At 42.8% G+C, this 19,997-nt stretch overlaps 1 protein-coding gene across 2 annotated transcripts in view; it reads left to right on the top strand.

Annotated features, from left to right (window-relative positions):
- The window catches only part of rpf2 (ribosome production factor 2 homolog), a 29,830-nt gene extending 18,349 nt beyond the window's left edge, over positions 1-11,481 (top strand). For both annotated transcript variants that reach the window (XM_070885796.1, XM_070885797.1), the window contains exons 6-10: positions 2,719-2,795; positions 2,915-3,014; positions 4,534-4,636; positions 8,514-8,658; positions 9,859-11,481. In XM_070885796.1, the coding sequence (XP_070741897.1) occupies positions 2,719-2,795; positions 2,915-3,014; positions 4,534-4,636; positions 8,514-8,658; positions 9,859-10,041 (608 nt within the window). In that variant the 3' untranslated portion in view covers positions 10,042-11,481. The remainder of the gene's footprint in view (positions 1-2,718; positions 2,796-2,914; positions 3,015-4,533; positions 4,637-8,513; positions 8,659-9,858) is intronic.
- The last annotated feature ends 8,516 nt before the right edge of the window (positions 11,482-19,997 follow it).

Below are 19,997 nucleotides of genomic sequence, written 5' to 3'. Positions count from 1 at the left end.
CCTCCTTTGCATTTTCCTTCTACCTGCAAACTTCAGGCTTTAACATTAAAACTTGACAATTGCCGAATTATTGCTTCCCTATTTGTCTCCTTTTTTCAACCTTGGTGTCTTGACTTTTAAATTTTGATTTCTCAAAAAAATGCGGTGCCATGAAATAATAGGATGAGTTCCCTTCCTCTCAACTGTGCTGTTGGGAAGGGAGTTGATTGTCATCACTATTGTTACCCATTATTAAGAAAATGTTAACAGGGCACTTAGAAAATCATACTACAACAACTTGTATTTATGTAGCGCCTTTTAACATAGTAAAACATCCCAAGGCGCTTCACAGGAGTATTATGAACAAAATATTTGACACCGACCCACATAATGAGAAATTGGGGCAGATAACCAAAAGCTGAGTCAAAGAGGTAGGTTTTAAGGAGAGTCATAAAGGAGGAGAGAGAGAGGTTTAGGCAAGGAATTTCAGAGCTGAAGGACTAGGCAACAGAAGGCAGAGCCACCAATTGAACGATTATAATCAGGGATGTTCGAGGGGCAGAATTAGAGGAGTGGGTGAACGGGGCTTTGTGCAAGTCAGAACATAGGCGGCCGAGTTTTGGATCACCTCAAGTTTACGTAGGTTAGAATGTGGGAGTCCAGCCAGTCGTGCGATGGAATAGTCAAGTCTAGAGGTAAACGGCATGGATGAGGGTTTCAGCAGCAGATGAGCTGAGGCAAGGGCAGAGACGGGCGATGTTACAGAGTTGGAACTAGGCGGTCTTAGTTATGCTGCGGATATGTGGTCGGAAGTACATTTCAGGGTCAATATGATTAGGCAGAGTCAACATAGTTTTAAAGCATGGTATTATGAAAGGGAAATCATGTTTTAATAAGTTTAGACTTTTTTAAGGATGTAACTAGCAGGGTACATAAAGAAAACCTGAAGTATATTTAGATTTCCAAAAGGCATTCGATAAGGAGCCACACAAAAGGTTGCTACGTAAGATAAGGGCTCATGGGGTTGCAGGTAGTATATTAGCATGGATAGAGGATTGGTTAACAACAGACAGAAAACAGAGAGTAGGGATAAATGGGTCATTTCCAGGTTGGCAGGCTGTAACTAGTGGGGTGCCGTAAGGATCTGTGCTGGGGCCTCAGTTATTTACAATCTATATTAGTGACTTGGCTGAAGGGACCGAGTGAAATATAGCCAAATTTGCTGCTGATATGAAGCTAGGTGGGAAATTAAGCTGTGAGGAAGCTGCAAAGAGCCTACAAAGGGATATAGACAGGTTAAGTAAGTGGGCAATAATGTGGTAGATGGTGTATGATGTGAGATTATTCACTTTGGTAGGAAGAATAGAAAAACAGAATATTTTTTGAAATGGTCAGAAACTATTATGTTGGTTTTTAGAGTGATTTAGGTGTCCTTGTGCAGGAAACACATACAATCAGCATGTAGGTTCAACAAGCAATGGGGAAGGCAAATCGCAATTTGGCCTTTATTGCAAGGGCAAAGTCTTACTACAATTGTACAGGACTTTGGTGGAAGACACCTGGAGTACTGTGCACAGTTTTGGTCTCCTTATCTGAGAAAGGACATACATGCCTTAAAGGCAGTGCAGTAAAGGTTCACTAGATTGATCCCTGGGATGATGTCGTGCAGCAATTCGTCAAGGCTTCTTCAACAGCCCCTCGCAAACCCGCGACCTCTACCACCTAGAAGGGCAAGGGCAGCAGGCGCATGGGAACACCATCACCTCCAAATTACACACCATCCTGACTTGGAAATATATCACCGTTCCTTCATCATCAAAATCTTGGAACTTCCTCTCTAACAGCACTATGGGAGTATCTTCACAAGGACTGCAGAGGTTCAAGAAGGCGGCTCACCACCACCTCCTCAAGGACAAATGTGGATGGGCAATAAATTCTGGATTTGCCAGCGACACCCACATCCTAGGAACAAATAGGGGAATCAAGGGATATGGGAATCGGACGGTAAAGTGGAGTTGAGGCCAAGATCAGATCGACCATAATCAAATTGAATGGCAGAGCAGGCTCGAGGGGCCATATGGCCTGCTCATGCTCCTATTATGTTCTTCAGCTCTTTCTCACAAAAAAACAAAGTATAGACTGCAGTAATATTACTGAATCCGTGTTCCCATTTTTGTAATGTGATGTTGAGTGGGCTGAGACAGGCTGGGTAGAATTTATAAAGCATCGAAACAGCTGTATATTAACCTGAGTTCCCAGTTACAGGCATCTTGTTGACTGGTAAGCAATTCCTTAAAACTGAACAGTGCCTGTTTTGGATTAAAGATGTTGAGGGATTTAAATGCACAGTAACTAATTCAGATACAAGGTTATAATCCCAAATCTAAGCATCACTAAGTACAAGGTGCTGCAAGCTTTTTCTACCAGTGGATCCTACTAGTGACTTTTCTAACACTTGTATTTTAAGAGATAGCTCTGTTCAGAGACAAAATTGTCTTTTTATTTCTGTATAAACTCTTTGGTTTTGTTGAATGATTTGTTAAATTGTGAGAGAGACGATACAAAAAATCACCCGTGTAACTTTATTGGCCAGCTGCTTATAACAGGATGTATGTTTCCTATTTTGTTTATAGAATGTTATTCTTTTTATAAGTTGGTGCCCAATTTGTATAATTACACGAGGGTGTGTTAGCACAATAAAGTATTGCAATTAGCAATTTGCTGTTTTCCTACTTTCAGGGCATATGTTTGATTACCATGTTCTGGATATGATCGAGCTCGGAATTGAAAAGTTTGATGGTTTGAGAGATTTTAAGGTAAGGTAATATTTTATAAGCAAAGTGAGGATTACTCTTTTGAATTCTCTGAAGCAGTATTTGAATCACTGCAGTGGGAATATATTTAAAGAATTTTTGACTTTCCATTACTATTACAGAACAGTAAATCGGCAGAGGGGTCCAAACCCATGTTGATTTTTGCAGGAGATTTATTTGAAATCGATAATAATCATAAAAGACTGAAAAACCTCCTTATTGGTAAGTTTGCCTACACACCCGTGCCTGTACTTCAGAAGTAATTAACTGGCTGTAAAGTGTTTAGAGATGTCCTGAGAATGTGATAAGGTACCGAATAAATACAAGTTCTTAGAGGGATCTGTTTGTGCCCCTCCTATCAGGCAAAGTGCACATTTAAAGGATCACCTTTCAGGTTGGCACGTTAGTGGCCCAGCGTGCTGTGCCATCAAGTGCTTAAGAAACGTTAGGAGCAGGAGTAGGCCGCATGGCCCCTTAAGCCAGCTTCGCTGATCTTCAACCTCACCTCCACTTTCCCACCTGATCCCCACATCCATTGATTCCACTAGAGTCCAAAAATCTATCTATCTCAGCCTTGAATGCACTCAACAACTGCGCATCCACAGCTCTTCGGGATAGAGAATTCCAAAGATTCACAACCCTGAGTGAAGAAATTCCTCCTTACCTCAGTCTTAAATGGCTGATCCCATTATCCTGAGACTCGATCCTTGCGGCACCCCACTATTTACAGCCTGCCAATCTGGAAATGACCCATTTATCCCTACTCTCTGTTTTCTGTCCGTTAACCAATCCTCTCTCTATTCTAATATATTAACCCCAACCCCATGTGCCCTTATCTTGAAAATCAACCTTTTATGTGGCACTTTATCAAATGCCTTTTGGAAATCCAAATATACTACATCCACTGGTTCTCCCTGCTAGTTACATCCTCAAAAAACTCTCATAAATTTGTCAAACACAATTTCTCTTTCATAAATCCATTTAACTGCCTAATCTTCTTATGATTTACTAAGTGCCTTGTTAGCACTTTCTTAATAAAGGATTTCAGCATTTTACCGACAACTGAAATCAGACGAACTGGCCTGTTCCCAGTTTTCTCTCTACCTCCTTTCTTGAATAGTGGGGTTATATTAGCTACCTTCCAATCCTCTGGGACTGTTCCAGGGAATTTTGGAAGATCACAACCAATGCTTCCACTATCTCTGCTTTTAGACATGGATTCAAACGTGAGTTCTCCTTTTATGATGAGGTGTTATCCTTGCAGTAAGAAAATGGGCAGGCGAGTGAGCATTTGCATCCTTGCCAGGAAAGACAATCAAAGGACTTTTTATTTGTTGCAGAATGAGGAATGATGTGAGAGCAAGTTATCTGTGTGCCTGTCTGTTGGCTGAGGAATGATGTGTGGCTCTGCAAAATGGTGTTGGTGGGGAAAGGAGGAGGTAGCTTGGGCGTAAAGGGAGGAAGAGACTGAGTGTATTCTGTATCTCACGATGCAGTTTTTTGGCTTAGATAAAAGCCAACATTTTACATTTGAACTGAAGGATAAACCGAGCCAACAATTAAGTACGGTCGAATTGCAAAACTGGGGATATACTTTAGCCTCCTGTTAACCTTTCTATTTGCCTTATTTTAGTGAAATTTTAAACCTTTATCAGATTGAGAGAACAAAGTTGGGCACTTTTTGATTGCATTTAAAGTTTGATTAATGACATCTGTTCATTTCTTTCAATGCACTTCATAGATTTCTTTCGAGGACCCACAGTGCCAAACATTCGTTTAGGTGGCCTGGAAATTGTGCTGCATTTCACAGCTTTCGCTGGAAAGATCTTCATGCGAAGTTATAAGTGAGTTGTCGGCAACATGTTTCCTGTTATGTTTAAAAAGTGATGACTAGGCTCTTGTCTTTGAACATCAAGTCTGTGTTCAAACTGTCCACTGAAGGTGCCTGTTTAATATGTGACCTCTTTGGGCTTATTCACATGCCCGAGAATTATCCGAATCAGCTTTAGTGTTGCTGTTTCCTAACTGGCAGTAGGCAATGAATGCTGGTGGAGGAAATCACACTCTGAATTGAAGATGCACACATGGATTTAAATGCATCCCAGTCTGATGAGATGAAAGTCTTTTTCTACCAGCCCTACGGATTCTAACTGAGATTACTATGGACGATCTCGGCTCATTTTATAATGAGGGGTGGGGGGGGGGGAATAGGCAATAAAAAAAGCTACAACGTAAACTTAAAATGTTGCAATAGGGGACCGGTAACATAGTGGTTATGTTACTGGACTAGTAATCTAGAAGCCTGGACTATTGATCCGGAGGTGTGAGATCAAATCAATGGGGAATTTAAATTCAGTTCATTAAATAAATCTGGAATAAAAAGCTAATATCAGTAATGGTAACCATGTAACTATTACATTGTCGTAAAAACCCATCTGGTTCACTAATGCCCTTCAGGAAAGGAAATCTGGCATCCTTACCCGGTCTGGCCTATATGTAACTCTAGACCCAAGCAATGTGGTTGACTGTTAACAGCCCTCTGAAATGGCCGAGTGAGCCACTCTCTTAAGGATGGGCAATAAATGCCATGCCCACATCTCACATAAATTTAAAAAAAATAGTTGGTTAGGTCAAAACCTACTCAAAAAAGGTTTTAATGGTCATCTAACGGCAGCTTATCCTGCCAACAGAATTTGAAGTATAGCTAACATCAAGAGCTCCTTACCTTAGTGGGGGATACACAGCAATCGTTTTCCTTTTTCTTAAGTTAAAATCCTTCATGAAGTATTTTTGGATTTATAGACACATCCTCCTGCTCTTTTTATATGTGAACCTTTCCATCTTATGATATTCATTTGTTTGCGTGGGGGTGGCAGTTAGGTTTACTTTCCATAACCACCTTCTGATTTTGTAGTGTTATGACATCTCTGCACCTCCCAAACCCACAGCCTTTACCACCTAGAACATGGGCTCCCTGCCAAGTCACACACCATCCTGACTTGGAAATATATCGTTCCTTCATTGTCGCTGGGTCAAAAGCCTGGAGCTCCCTCCCTACCAGCACTGTGGGAGTATCTTCACCACACGGACTGCAGCGATTGAAGGTGGCGGCTCACCACCACCTTCTCAAGGGCAGTTAGGGGTGGGCAATAAATGCCGGCCTTGCCAGCAACGCCAACATCCTAGGAACGAATACAAAAAGAAAGTCTGAGCTATCCAGCAGTTCTTCCAGGATCCAGATTGGGCAAACCTGAGGCCTTCCAGCAATGGGAATTCCCAGCCTGCGTAATATGTTTTTAAATTTACTTGTATTAATCTGCTTTCTGACTTTGTTCCTGATCAAAGACATGGTAAATCAATTCGAATTTAATAAGTCTAATGTAAACATACCTCGAGAAGGAACCTGGACTCGTACAAAAGCCCAAAATGTCAGAGCAATTTGTAGTTTCCAGTTAGACAGCTAACAGTAGTCTAGGAGATATAACAAAGATCTGGAAATGCTCAGCAGGTCAGGCAGCATCTGTGGAGAGAGAAACTGAGTTAATTTTTCAGGTCGGTGAAGTTATTGATCTGAAATGTTAACTTTGCTCTCTCCACAGCTGCTGCCTGAGCTGAGTATTTCAAGCCTTTTCTTTTATATTTCAGATTTCCAACATCTAGGAGAGTTGATTTCTCCAAAAGCTGAGTATTCTATTAAAAATTCAACAGTTTTGTTTTATGCCGAAAGATGGTGCCATTTACATAGTTAAATGTTGCTGTCATGCTAAAGGAGTAGCGTACTGATACAATCCCATTTCTAACCAATCTACTTTTATTGCTTGATGAATTATTTTATTTTAAACAAATAGACGTTGGCAATTTTGTATAGAACCTGATCTAAACTGAGCGAGTTGTGTCATGCCCATCTTGGGGATAAATTATTCAACTTTTGTTGATTATGCTTGTTTTTAAAAAATAATGTTATTTGTTCCTGGGATGTGGGTGTCACTGGCAAGGCCAGTATTTATTGCCCATCCCTAATTGTCCTTGAGAAGTTGGTGGTGAGCCACCGTCTTGAACTGCCGCAGTTCCTGTGGTGAAGTTACTCCCATAGTGCTGTTAGGGAGGGAGTTCCAGGATCTTGAACCAGCGACGATGAAGGCACGGTGATATATTTCCAAGCTAAGTGTGTAATTTGGAGGTGTTGATGTTCCCATGCGCCAGCTGCCCTTGTTCTTCTAAGTGGTAGAAGTCATGGGTTTGGAAGATGCTGCCGAATAATCCCTGGTGAGTTATTGCAGTGCATCTTGTAGATGGTACACAGCAGCCATGGTGTGTCGTGATGGAGGGAGTGGATGTTTAAGGTGGTGGATGTTGTGCTAATCAAGCAGGCTCTTATGTCCTGGATGGTGTCGAGCTTCTTGTGTTATTGGAGCTGCACTCATCCAGGCAAGTGGAGAATATTCCATTACACTCCTGACTTGTGCCTTGTAGATGGTGGAAAGGCTTTGGGGAGTCAGGAAGTGAGACACTCGCCGCAGAATACCTAGCCTCTGACCTGCTCTTGTTGCCGCAGTATTTATGTGGTTGATCCAGTTAAGTTTCTAGTCAATGGTGACCCCGAGCATGTTAATGGTTGGAGATTCGGCAATGGTAATGCAGTTGAATGTCATGGGGCGGTGGTTCTCGCTTGTGGGAGATGGTCATTGCCTGGCACTAGCGTGGCGCGAATGTTACTTGCTGCTTATCAGCCCATGAGGAGTTGCGAATGGCACTGGACACTGCAATCATCGGCGATCAGCCCCTCTTCTGACATGATGAAGCAACCGAAGTTGGTTGGGCCTAGGACACTGCCCTTAGGAACTCGTGCAGAGATGTTGTGGGGCTGAGATGATTGACCACAACCATCTTCCTTTGTGCTAAGTATGACTCCAGCCAGTGGAGAGTTTTCCCCCTGATTCCCATTGACTTCAATTTTACTCGGGCTCCTTGATGCCACTCTCGGTTAAATGCTGCCTTGATGTCAAGGACAATCACTCTCTCCTCACCTCTGGAATTCTTTTGTCCATGTTTGGACCAAGGCTGTAATGCGGTCTGGAGCAGAGTGGTTCTGGCGGAACCCAGCTGAGCATCAGTGAGCAGGTTATCGGTGAGTAAGTGTCGTTCGATAGCATCTTCCATCACTTTGCTGATGATCGAGAGTAGACTGATGGGGCGGTAATTAGCCAGATTGGATTAGTTGCTGTTGAAGTTTGGAAGGTTGGCTATCTGAATTAAGCATACTGTCTCTTTTACTACAGGTCTGTGCCAAGGTAATGCTTCAGTTGTAATCAATGAATTCTGTTCTGAAGGAGAGGTACAAGCAATCAAAATGGCACAATATGAAATCTATTTATGCCAGTGACAACGTGAGAGTTAGTAGCTGAGAACTCGGTACCTAATGATCACATGGGTGCTGATACTAGGCTCAACTTGGCCTCCGATGGGATTTATACAAGGATACACGACGGAGGTGAAATTCCTCTTGTCAATAATGATGGCAAAAAAGCTGACCTGAATACTATACTTGATTTCCTGTTTTGTGTTTGCAGGACCAATTGTATTCTTGAGTTTTACAGGTGACATGAAGGGTCTATATAATTTGAATGGTTTTTGCTAATTGTATTAAAATAGCAGTCTGTCATATTGCTTAATATTTGCTCACCTTGGATCTTGACTAATGAAGATCTGCCTCATTCACAGGGTACTGCTGAAGAAGTCTGGTTGCAGAACACCCAGGATAGAGCTGGAAGAAATGGGACCTTCCTTTAATTTTGTACTGAGGAGAACACACTTGGCATCTGACGACCTCTACAAAAAGGCTCTTAAACAGCCAAAGGCACTTAAGGTGAGATGAGAAAACACTCGAGTTAAGATTCAAGGAGAGTGTTGAGTTTTGGAGCCTGTTTTTGTTTTACTTTCATTTAACCATTAAGGAACTTCAATGTGATCTTGTAAAATTGGTCACTTTTTTGGCAGAATTAAGCATGCCAAGTTGATGTCCCATGGGATTCCTCAAAGATTTCTATGGATTGGTCTCTTCGGTCCTGATGGACACTGCTGAGTGTGTCATAATCAAAGGTTCTTTGATCTGATTGATCAGAAGGACTCTGCATTACACGGGCACAAGGTTTTTAATAATATAGATAATCAGAAGGGCTGTTCCACAAATTTGACTGATTATATGAAAGGGTAAATATTTGCAGGAGCTATCGAGCAAAAGCTAGGTGATATATTGAGGCAAGTTTTTTTGTTCTACTGCATAGCTACTGTAGCCTATTGGTTTATGGTACTGGACTAGCAATCCAGAGGTTGTGTTCCGATCCCACCATGGCACGTTGAGAAATTGAATTCAGTAAACCTGGTCATTTATGGGCTGGCGTCAGATAAAATAACTGAAAGCTGCCGGAGTGTCAAAAGAACCCAACTGGTTCACTAATGTACTTCAGGGAGTGGAACCTGCCACTCCACCCTGTCTCTCGCCTATGTATGACCCCAGTCCCACACTACATGGTTGATTCTTAATGCCTTCGGGGCAACAAGGGATGGGCAATAAATACAGCCTTGCCAGTGTCATCCACATCCCAAGAACAAATATGTAACAAAATTCAAAAAACCGATGGGTTGCTGTTGGTGGAATGGAGAGTAACGAGTAAGCCAGTGTCAGAGGAGAGAGGATGCGGGCAGGGGCGTACAGCTGTAGGAAATCGCTGAGGCCATGGAAGGATTTCAAAGTGAGGATGGGGATCGTCACGTCAATTCACTGGAGCAATGTGTTCTTAGCAGCCACTAGGGGGTGATAGAGTGTACAACATTGTGGTGTTGAAGACGGGAATTGCAGCATTTTGAATGAGTTACAGTTTGCGATGACTCCCATGGAGATCATTGGAGATGTTGCTGCTTGTTTATTTCTGCAGCTGTTTAAATTGCAGTCGACTGGAAAATGCAACTTTGATTTTGTTTATTTCAGACCTCAACCTGAGGGTTGGGGTTATTGTGGAAAGAAAACTGTTTGCGTTGATTTAAGTTTTGGCCTCTTTTGCTTTAGGCAAAGAAGAAGAAGAATGTTTCCCAAGATGTGTTTGGAACAACATATGGCCGAATCCATATGGAGAAGCAAGACCTTGGCAAACTGCAAACGAGAAAAATGAAAGGACTGAAGAAGAGGAGAGTGAAGAAAGTGGTAGATGATGAGGCAGAAAGCAGCCCCAAAAAGGCAAAAGTAGAGTAAAGGGACTGTGGAAAATGAGAGGAATCTAAAATATTCTGCAAATGACTTTTCAACACCAGCAAGCACAGGCCAATTAAATGGCCAAATGTATTGATACAGACTTGTATACCAGTCAGTGTGTTGATATAAATGGCTGTGTTTTTGTTGTTGAATCATAGACTGATGTTTACAGTATTTCTTTTGGGGATCAGGTTTCTATAGGGTAATCTTTCCCTTATGGTTTGGAAGCTGCACTGTTTGAGAAATCTGTCCTTGTAGAGTTGTTTGACCCAAGGGGTTAGCAATTAACCTTGCATTGCTGGATTACATGTAGTTTCAAGCTACACTCGTGCTTGCTTTGGAGTGGCAGATATTAAATTCAGAGAGACAACAGCAATTTGATATTGTTATTTATTATTAAATAGCGATGTGAAGTATACATTTAGAAAAATACCAATCAGTGCAATCTGGAATAAATATAAAGAAAAGTTCTTAATGGTATAATTATCTTTTGTAATAACTGCTTCTGAAGCAATAAAATTATTCTTTGGGTTTTGGAAAACAAATTCCTGGTTACTAGCAAAGCTAACTCTCAGTTCCCTTGCTTTCAGTAGCACTTTATGTAGTGGTGTCTCTTATGCTGCCATCCTCAAGTTAGGAGATTCAGTGTGTTTTCTCGTCTGATTTGATCACCCAAATTCCAGTACTTTCTTTTTATTTCATATGTTCCAGCATCTGCAGTATTTTGCTTTTTGTTACAAGGAACCTATTTTGTCTTGAGTAGCCACCACCTGAACTCTGATTGAAATTAAATGTGGGCTCATGCACCCATTCATAATGAGGAAATAAATTGAAAATAGCAGATACTGAACAAAATGAACAGATATTTTGGATAAGGACAATTTGTATTTTGCATAACATTAAATATAATTTTACTGGCTATAGAATTGGCTGTGCAATTGCATGTCACTTTTAACACATTTCAGTGGAGATTGCTCACAGATTCTAATTCTCAGAAGCTGCACAAAACACCTGCAGAGGAAATACAGTGGGGTAACTGTTCTGAGTGAGGAAGACTTTGCCTTTCCTGTTCTACCTTATTTTTTGGTGTTATAACAATGTCACTTTTGTGTCTGAAATGTATTTTCTGTTTGTTTGGAATGAATGCCTCTTTTTTTCCTCCCTGCGAGCTCGAGGAATTATTGGGATGTGACATCTTTATGGTCTTACTCTGTGGCAGCTATGTAGCATTTAATTCATTTTGATACGAATTTTAATCAATTTTGGACACTGCCATTCCGTATTTTGTTGAGACCAAAAGAGCCATATGCAATCATTGACAACCCAACTTGAGAAAAAAATTTGTTTTGAATATGATGCAAGTACAGAGCTTCATCTGAAAACAGCAGTTGTGATGTTAATGTCCTGTGTGAAGTCCAGATTAAATTTCTCTGCAAGATCTCTTGTGCCCTCTCTGTCAGCATAGACAATATTTTAAAGTGACTGGTTATTGTAGTCTGGAGAGATTTGCTTTGGATTCACTCCAATTTTCTTTTGGGTTTGGCTTGTTTTCTGATTGCAATCTCCCAAAGCAGAAAATCAGTTCATTGTTAGGCATAATTGCAATGAGGGAATATCGCCTCCATACGAGGGTATTTCTGAGCTTACAAATTGATGTGGAGTCGTGTTAATGGATTTAAAGAAATTATACATAACAGTCATGCTGACTTGGTCCTCTTCAGAGTAAAATAAAAATTGCTGTGATGTATTCAAACCGAGACAGCACCCTTGGGTTCTGTGTTTACAGTACTATCCAAGTAAGTTTAATTAGCGGTCCAGAATAAATGTGATTAGATGATCAATGGCTGTCTTAATCTCAAGCAAAGCGACAGCAAATGCAATGCGAGTCTGTATGGAAACGGCATTGTAACTAACGAGGAATTTTGTCAGAAGGAAGTGGGGGTGACAAATGCAGTGAGATCATTTCCTTAGTTCAGTGTTACAGTTGCTTTCATTAACTCTATAATACCATTTTTGAGCATGATCAAATCATAGGCTTGGGCATTGTGATGGTAAGGATAGAGGCTTGGAATTTTTGATGGGTTCATTTTCAGTGGACTGAGACTTCTACCTGCCTTGGACCTTCCCTCACACCCCAGCAGTATTTCTGATCTGAAAGTATCAGAATAGAATCGTACAGCACAGAAGGTCATTTGGCCCATCATGACACTGCCAGCTCTTTGAAAGAGCTATCCAATTAATCCCACTCCCCTGTCCTTTCCCCATAGCCCTGCAAATTCTCCTTACAAATATATAGTGACATAGCAAAGTAGTGGTTATGGTACTGAACTCGACACTCAAAGGTTATATGAGCTTAAAATCAACCAAAGTAAAGTATATTCACATTTTGGGGGACACCACCAAAACTACAACCATGAGAACCTTCCAGGTTGTTATAATATCCCAACAGGTTCGCTAACATGAGTAAGCATAGAATTGCTGGACTATTCATCAGTAACATTGAATGGAGAAGATTTTTCCATCGAATATTTCTAAGTGAAGGGTAAACATCTTCCTTTAAAACACAACTTCACTTAAAACACCTCAATTCCTCGTTTCTTCAGAAAGACATTAAAAAAGAGCATGCATTTATATAGGACCTTTCACACAACCTCAAGACTTTTTCAGCCAACGAAGTACTTTGTGAAGGGTAGTCACTGTTGTAATGTAGGAAACATGGCAGCTAGTTTGTGCACAACAAGCTCCTACATACAGCAATATGATAATGACCAGATGATATGCTTTTAGTGATGGCTAAAGAATGAACTCCTGTGCTCTTCAAACAGAGCTGTGGAATCTTTCACATCCACCTGAGAGGGCGCACGGGGCCTCGGTTTAACATCTCGTCCGAAACGTGTCCTTGGCCAGAGCAGGGAATTGTCCAACCATTCAGGAATGTGAGCTGACCCAATGATCACAGTTTCTGTTGCAGACTGGGAATTAAAGTCTGGGATTACCAAGGAGTGTAACCAAGATGTAAAATCTCTATTTGGATGAACTGTCCTCCAGGCAATCATTGACTCTCATCCCCCTTCCCCCCTCCCCCCAATTACTCCATGGCAAAGACTTTGTACATAAGCAATAACTTCACTGAAAGGAAATGGTTAAATAGAAGTGTTCCATCTCCAAGCATCTCGTGGTTGTATTGTGTGGTTCCACAATAATAAAAGATTTATCCAACTGTTCAAGTCCTGACATGCTGCATTAACAGACTATTATAAATTGGTTCTGGATTCTATAAAGGCTGTTTTAGAAGCATTTTGAATAATTTCTGGTTTTGACATTTTTCTGCATGTACAGATAGGTGAAAATAGAAGCTTTTGTATGTTTGAACTGCTCAGTCTTTTCAGCACTGCACCCTCAAATGGATCATTCATTTGTCATTCACAACATTGTCAAGCACATTACAACTTCCTAAGTACTTCATTGGCTGTAAAGTGCTTTGGGATGTCCTGAGGATGTGAAAGATGCGATATAACCAAGTCTTTTATAAATGTGCTCGAGTATCTCATGTAGAGATTTAATCGCCTCAGTACCTCTCCAATGTAGTAAATGACTGGAAAGCACTCACTTTGAAACTTGATGTCATGGAGCTCGTTATGGAAGAGTATTAAATAGTCTGTATTTTAAGCTACTAGTGTATATCCCTTACAATATTTGAAGTTGAGATGTTCAGAAAATGCATTTTTTTAACTTCATTTTTCCAATCTTGACCCTGCTGTGTTTCTTGTAAGAAGTCAACATTGGTGTGCTAGTCTTCCTTGGCTGCTCCAGTCCCATCTCCCAATTGCTTCATTGAGATTATCATTGGTAGGTGCTGAAGGACCTCCTAAACAGCGAATTATGCAGGAAAGGAAAAAGGACAGAAGAATGAATTAAAATATATTTTAATAGGGTTACATAATGTTTTTGATGAATAGATGGAGCTGATCAGGTGCCTTTGATACATCAGCATTGTTTGTGATGCAGATAAATTGTTAGTGCTGAAAGCCTGATTGTTTGACTGCCTAAAATAGCTTGCCTAAAGTTCCCTCCCCGTACCACAGAGATCACTTCTCTGTTATTCTCTGCATAGCAACACCATGTCAGACAGACTGAGGCTGTTGTGGCCCCTCCCAGGAGGCAGGGAAAATTAGAAGATGAGTCAAACCCACTTATGTAAACCTGATGACAATAAGTCAAGAATGACAAGATCTTTGCCTCTCCGTGACAGTAAAAAACCTATGTGGAAACCATTTAATCCATCAAGATCCAGACTGACACTTCAGTGCAGTACTGAGGGTGTGCTGCACTGCCGAGGCCCTGTCTGCGCTCTCGGGTGGACGTAAAAGATCTCGTGGCACTATTTCGAAGAGGAGTTATCACCGGGGTCCTGGCCAATATTTATCCCACAATTAACACCACAAAGACATTATCTGGTCATTATCACATTGCTGTTTGTGGGAGCTTGCTGTGCACAAATTGGTTGCCGCATTTCCTTCATTGCAACAGTGACACTTCAAAAGTACTTCATTGTCTGTAAAGCACTTTGGGACGTCTGATGGTCGTGAAAGGCGCTGTATAAATGCAAATCTTTTTTTTCTTTATTTGTTGAGCATGTGCTGGGGACATAGGAACTTTGCACTGCTTCATGGCACGAGCTTCATCACAGCATTGATTTGGGGGTATATCCTTACTGCCCCAGGTTTTTCAATGCATTGTGCCCTTGGTACCGGGCCTCTGTTGTGCACTGTAAAAGTTGGAGTAAAGCATACTTTGTAGATACCTGGAAGTAGTTTTAAAAATTGATCTTATGATGAGATTAATACTTGTTTTTTTTGCCATTTCTGGTTTACTTGGCATTGCATCAATTGTTTTCTTTGGATTGGATGTTTTTTTGTTCCCTTTGTCTTTAGTTTCAATTTTACTGCTGGACCCCACCAGTCAGAACACAGTCCTGTCAGCCTCCTAATCTGTAGCAGTCTCCTGCTGTACCTCAGTACAAACTGCAGCAGAACATCACCACTTTCAAACTTTTAACACCTTTTAAAAAGTGTAAACAGCACATTTCTGCTCCGGCCCAGGAAATCCTGATCTGATGCAAATTGAACCTGGGAGTATATCGGCTGCCTTCAAATGAAGGGGCATCAGAAAACCAGGTGTAGTTCCCTCTACACTAACCATGTTAAAATATGCTGGGTAAAATGCACGTGTGCTGTTGATCTGCTGACAGCTGAGTATTGCTGTGCTGAGGTGGCATGTACCTTCATTCAACTAATATTGAGATCTGTGCTACTCTGCTTGTTATGGTGGTTATCTCTCTTCTGGTGGGTAGGCCCAGCAAAACTGAGCTGAGCCCTCTGGAATTGAGAGGCAGGTAGTGAATGGTCCTTAGCTTGCTCTCTGTGACAATATAAATTGATGATCCCTCATCACTGACACCCCAACCAGTGGAAAAAAATATTCCCATTCGCCCTATCAAAACCCTTTATAATTTTTTAAAACCTCTACTATATCTCTTGGCCTTCTCTAGTTCTGTGCAAACAGTTCCAGTATCTCAATCTCCACAGTACTAAAGATTTACCAGTGTGATAGCAGAGATAAAACTAAACGGGAACAACAAGATCTTTGCCTCTCCATGCCAGTAAAAACCTATGTGGAACCCATTTAATCTAGAAAAGTCCAGGCTGACACTCCAGTGAAGTATGGAGGGAGTACTGCACTGTCGGAGATGCCGTTTTACAGATGAGACATTAAACCAAGGTCCCATCTGCTCTCAGGCAGACGTAAAAGATCCCATGGCACTATTTTGAAGAAGAGTGGAGGAGTTATCCACGGTGTCCTGGCCAATATTTATGGATGCAGTTATTTGTACTCCCTAAATGGCCGCATTGTCCCTGATCTCCATTATCACTTGAACTTTTGTTGATTCATTCCCTTGGAGGATAAGCCACCCCTGAAGTTTCTCTGGAATGTGTCACTGGAACTGCCCAGCCCAAGTTCTGACTGACTTTGCAAAGTGCAATTCGATCCATTCTGACTTCAGAAGCCAGAAAGGATAGATCTCCACCAACACAGTAAAAGCCTCCCAAATTCCAGCCAAAGTCCCTTACCCCCAGCGCAAGTGCATCCCTCCCCCAGCCGAAGTCCCTTACCCCAGGGCAAGTGCATGATCTTACAATGGGGCATTGTGTGTGGGTCACGGATTGTTAACAGGTTAATTGGGTATGAAGTGATAAGTGACAGTTATGACTTCTGGATTGTGTCGTGACTGGGGGTTGGAAGAACGTGATCCATCTTCTCTGAGTTCCCCCTCCCCTCACCCGCTTTCCCTCACTCTCCCACCCATCTCTCTCTCCTTCCCCACCCCCCCCCCACGTGTCTCTTCCCCCCCCCCCCCCGTGTCTCTTCCCCCCCCCCCCCATGTCTCTCCCTCTCCCCCCCCCCTTCTCCCCCGCCCGCCGTCTCCCCACTGCCCGCATGCTTGGAGGAACAATGTGTTCAATTGTGGGGCCCCGCTTCAGGTTTCGGGGCGGCATCCAGAGGACACAGGAGCAAAAGAGCAGAAAAAATAGTACAAATAGTCACTCTGAATTTTTATCCCACAATCAACATAACAAAGACAGATTATCACATTGCTGTATAACCGAGGCCCTGTCTGCTTTCTCGGGTGGAGCTAAAAAGACTCCATGGCACTATTTTGAAGAAGAGCAGGGGAGTTATCCCCAGCGTCCTAGCCAATATTTATCCCTCAATCAACATAACCAAAAAAACATTATCTGGTCATTATCACGTTGCTATTTGTGGGATCGTACTGTGCGCAAATTGGCTGCCGTGATTCCTACATTACAACAGTGACACTTCAAAAGTACGGCATGTGGAAAACTTGCCTTTATTTGCCGAGGCATAGAATACAAGAACTGGGAGGTTATGCTAAACCTGTATAAAACACTAGTTATGCCACAGCAAGAGTACTGCGTGCAGTTCTGGTCACCACATGACAGGAAAGATGTGATTGAACTAGAGAGGGTACAGAGGATATTTATGAAGATATTGCCTGGACTGGAGAATTTTAGCTATGAGGAAAGAATAGATAGGCTGGGTTTGTTTCATTTGGAACAGAGGAGGCTGAGGGGAGACCTTATTGAGGTGTATAAATTTATGAGCAGCCTAGATAGAGTGAATAGGAAGGACCTATTTCCCTTAGCAGAGGGGTTAACAACCAGGGGGCATAGATTTAAAGTAATTGGTAGGACATTTAGAGGAGATTTGAGGGGGAATGTTTTCACCCAGAGGGTGGCGGGTGGTGGGGGGGGGGGAGGTCTGGAACTCACTGCCTGAAAGGGTGGTAGAGGCAAAAACCCACACTACCCTCCAAGTTAAAGCGGAGGGCCACTGCGAACTCTGCAGCCACTTTAGTGGCAAACACTGGGTCACCAGGAAAGGTTTCGGCCGGGCCAGTGGCCTGGCATCCAAGAGGGTCTGGCCAAACCCGTGGACATAATTGTCGGCCCAACCTGCCAGTCGGCCGACAAGAAAAGATAAAATGGAGTCGCCGGCAGCTCGACCTCTCCTTTAAGGGCGAACGTGCCACCCAGCCACACACAAGTGGGGAACGCTGTCACTGTCACCGATTGCCGCTCCCGCGGGGCAATTTCCAACGGGGGTCAGAACGCGGGTCGTTGCCGGTCGGTAAGGGGTCGGTGCGTGCATGACGCAGCGGGAAAATGGGCTCATACATCGCTCCAAAAATAAAGCAGGGCAATTTACAAAATGGTGGCCCCTCTACGCCGACCGAGCGGTGAGTCCTTACTGACCCGTGGTCGGCTCTTTGTGGCGGTCATGGCTCTTATAGAATGGTGCCACTTCGGGCCCCGTCATCTTCCCAGTATTGAGCAGGAGAAAGTAGTGACCGGTCCAGGATTTGATGTCAGACAAGCAATCTAACAGTACGAAGGGGTCAAGGGAACTGGCGAGGACAAAGAATTGGATCACATCAGAGTCCATATGAAAGCAACCCTGTGGATGATGTTATAGAAACATAGAAATTTACAGTGCAGAGGGAGGCCATTTCAGCCCTTCGTGTCCTCGCTGGCCGACAAAGAGCCATCTGGCCCTCGGTCAGCAGCCCTGAAGGTTACATATAAACCTATGAACAAGCAGCAGGTTGTAGATCCAGTTAGAGAATTTGGTCTCTGGAGGTGACAATGCAGAGGAAGGAAAAGAAGTCATTGATGGAGATTTGGTGGCTGAGCTCAAAATAGGTCGGAAGAAAACCATGCAAGGACTATCCCACAGATGCATTGAAGGATGTAAATGAAACTTCATGTTTGAACCCCTCCAATCAGGTTTCTGCCCGCAACCAAAGCACTGAAAAGTCAGAAAAGACTGTGACCATGGTAAACTATCCCTCCTCATCTTCAACCTTTGGCATGGCTGACCACACCATCCTCCTCCAACGCCTCTCCTCTGTCGTCCAGCTGGGTGGGACAGGCCTCACCTGGTTCCATTCCCATCTATCCAGCCTTAGCCAGTGAATTACCTGCAATGACTTCTCTTCCCACTCCCACACCATTATCTCTGGAGTCCCCAAGGATTTATCCTTGGGCCCCATTTTATTTCTCACCTACATACTGCCCCTCGGCAAAATCATCCAAAAACACCTCAGGTTTCAGATGTACGTTGACAACACCCAGCTCTACCTCACCACCACCTCACTTGACCCCCTCCCCTGCCTCTGATTTATCAGGCTGCTTGTCCGATATGCAGTACTGAATCAGCAAAAATTTCCTCCAACCGAAGCTATTGTCTTCGGTCCCCGCCACAAACTCCATTCCATATGGCCGTCTACATTCTTCTCCCTGGCCACTGTCTGAGGCTGAACAGACCATTTGCAACATTGGAGTCCTGTTTGACCCTGAGCTGAGCTTCCAACTCCATCTCCGCTCCTTCACTAAGGCCGCCTACTTCCACCTTGATAACATCGCCCATCTCTGCCCCTTGCCTCAGCTCATCTGCAGCTGAAACCCTCATCCATGCCTTTGTTACCTCTAGACTCGACTATTCCAATGCTCTTCTAGCTGGCCTCCCACTTTGCACGGAAGCTTAAGCTCCTTCAAGTATAATAACTCGCTGTATAATAACTCGCACCGTCCGTTCACCCATCACCCCTGTGCTGACTGGCCTACATGGCTGCGGGTCCGGCAATGCCTTGAGTTTAAAATTCTCCTCCTTGCTTTCAAATTCTTCCATGGCCTCAGCCCTCTCTGTAACCTCCTCCAGCCCTATAACCCCCTGAGATCTCCATCACCATCTTCTCAAGGGCTATTAGGGATGGGCAATAAATGCTGGCCTTGCCAGCACATATTCCGTGAACGAATTTTTAAAAATCTCTGCGCTCCTCCAATTTTGGCCTCTTTTCATTGCTCCGCCATTTCCTCCAGCTGCCGAGGGCCGAAGCTCTGAAATTCCCTCCCTAAACCTCTCCGCCTCTCTCCCTCTCTTCCTTTAAGATGTACCTTAAAACCTTGTTCACCAATCTTTTGGTCATCTGTCCTAAAATCTCCTTATGTGTCTCAGTGTCGAATTTGTTTTGAAAACTCTCCTGTGAAGCACATTGGGACATTTAATTATAACAGCATGTGAAGCTGAGGACAACTGTTGGAGAGTGAGGACTGACATTGAAACTTTGCCATGAAAGCATGAAAGGGAGAAGAAGAATGCATTGGGAGTGTTGCGAGAGAACCTAAATTGTAAGACTCTAAATTGATGATCTGAAAATGAAAAGCTCTTTTTGGTATCTTGTACAATAACAGAAGATTTTTACTTTTATTTTAGAGTGTAGCAGCATTGTAGGTGTTAACAGGCATGGCTAGTTCAGCCTTGACCTTTGATTTGTGCAGTGCTTGAGTTTGTGAGCACAAGTCCAGAATATGCAA

The sequence above is a fragment of the Pristiophorus japonicus genome, chromosome 7 (genome assembly GCF_044704955.1).
Source record: "Pristiophorus japonicus isolate sPriJap1 chromosome 7, sPriJap1.hap1, whole genome shotgun sequence".
NCBI lineage: Eukaryota > Metazoa > Chordata > Chondrichthyes > Pristiophoridae > Pristiophorus > Pristiophorus japonicus.
This window is presented reverse-complemented; position numbering and strand designations above follow the sequence as displayed.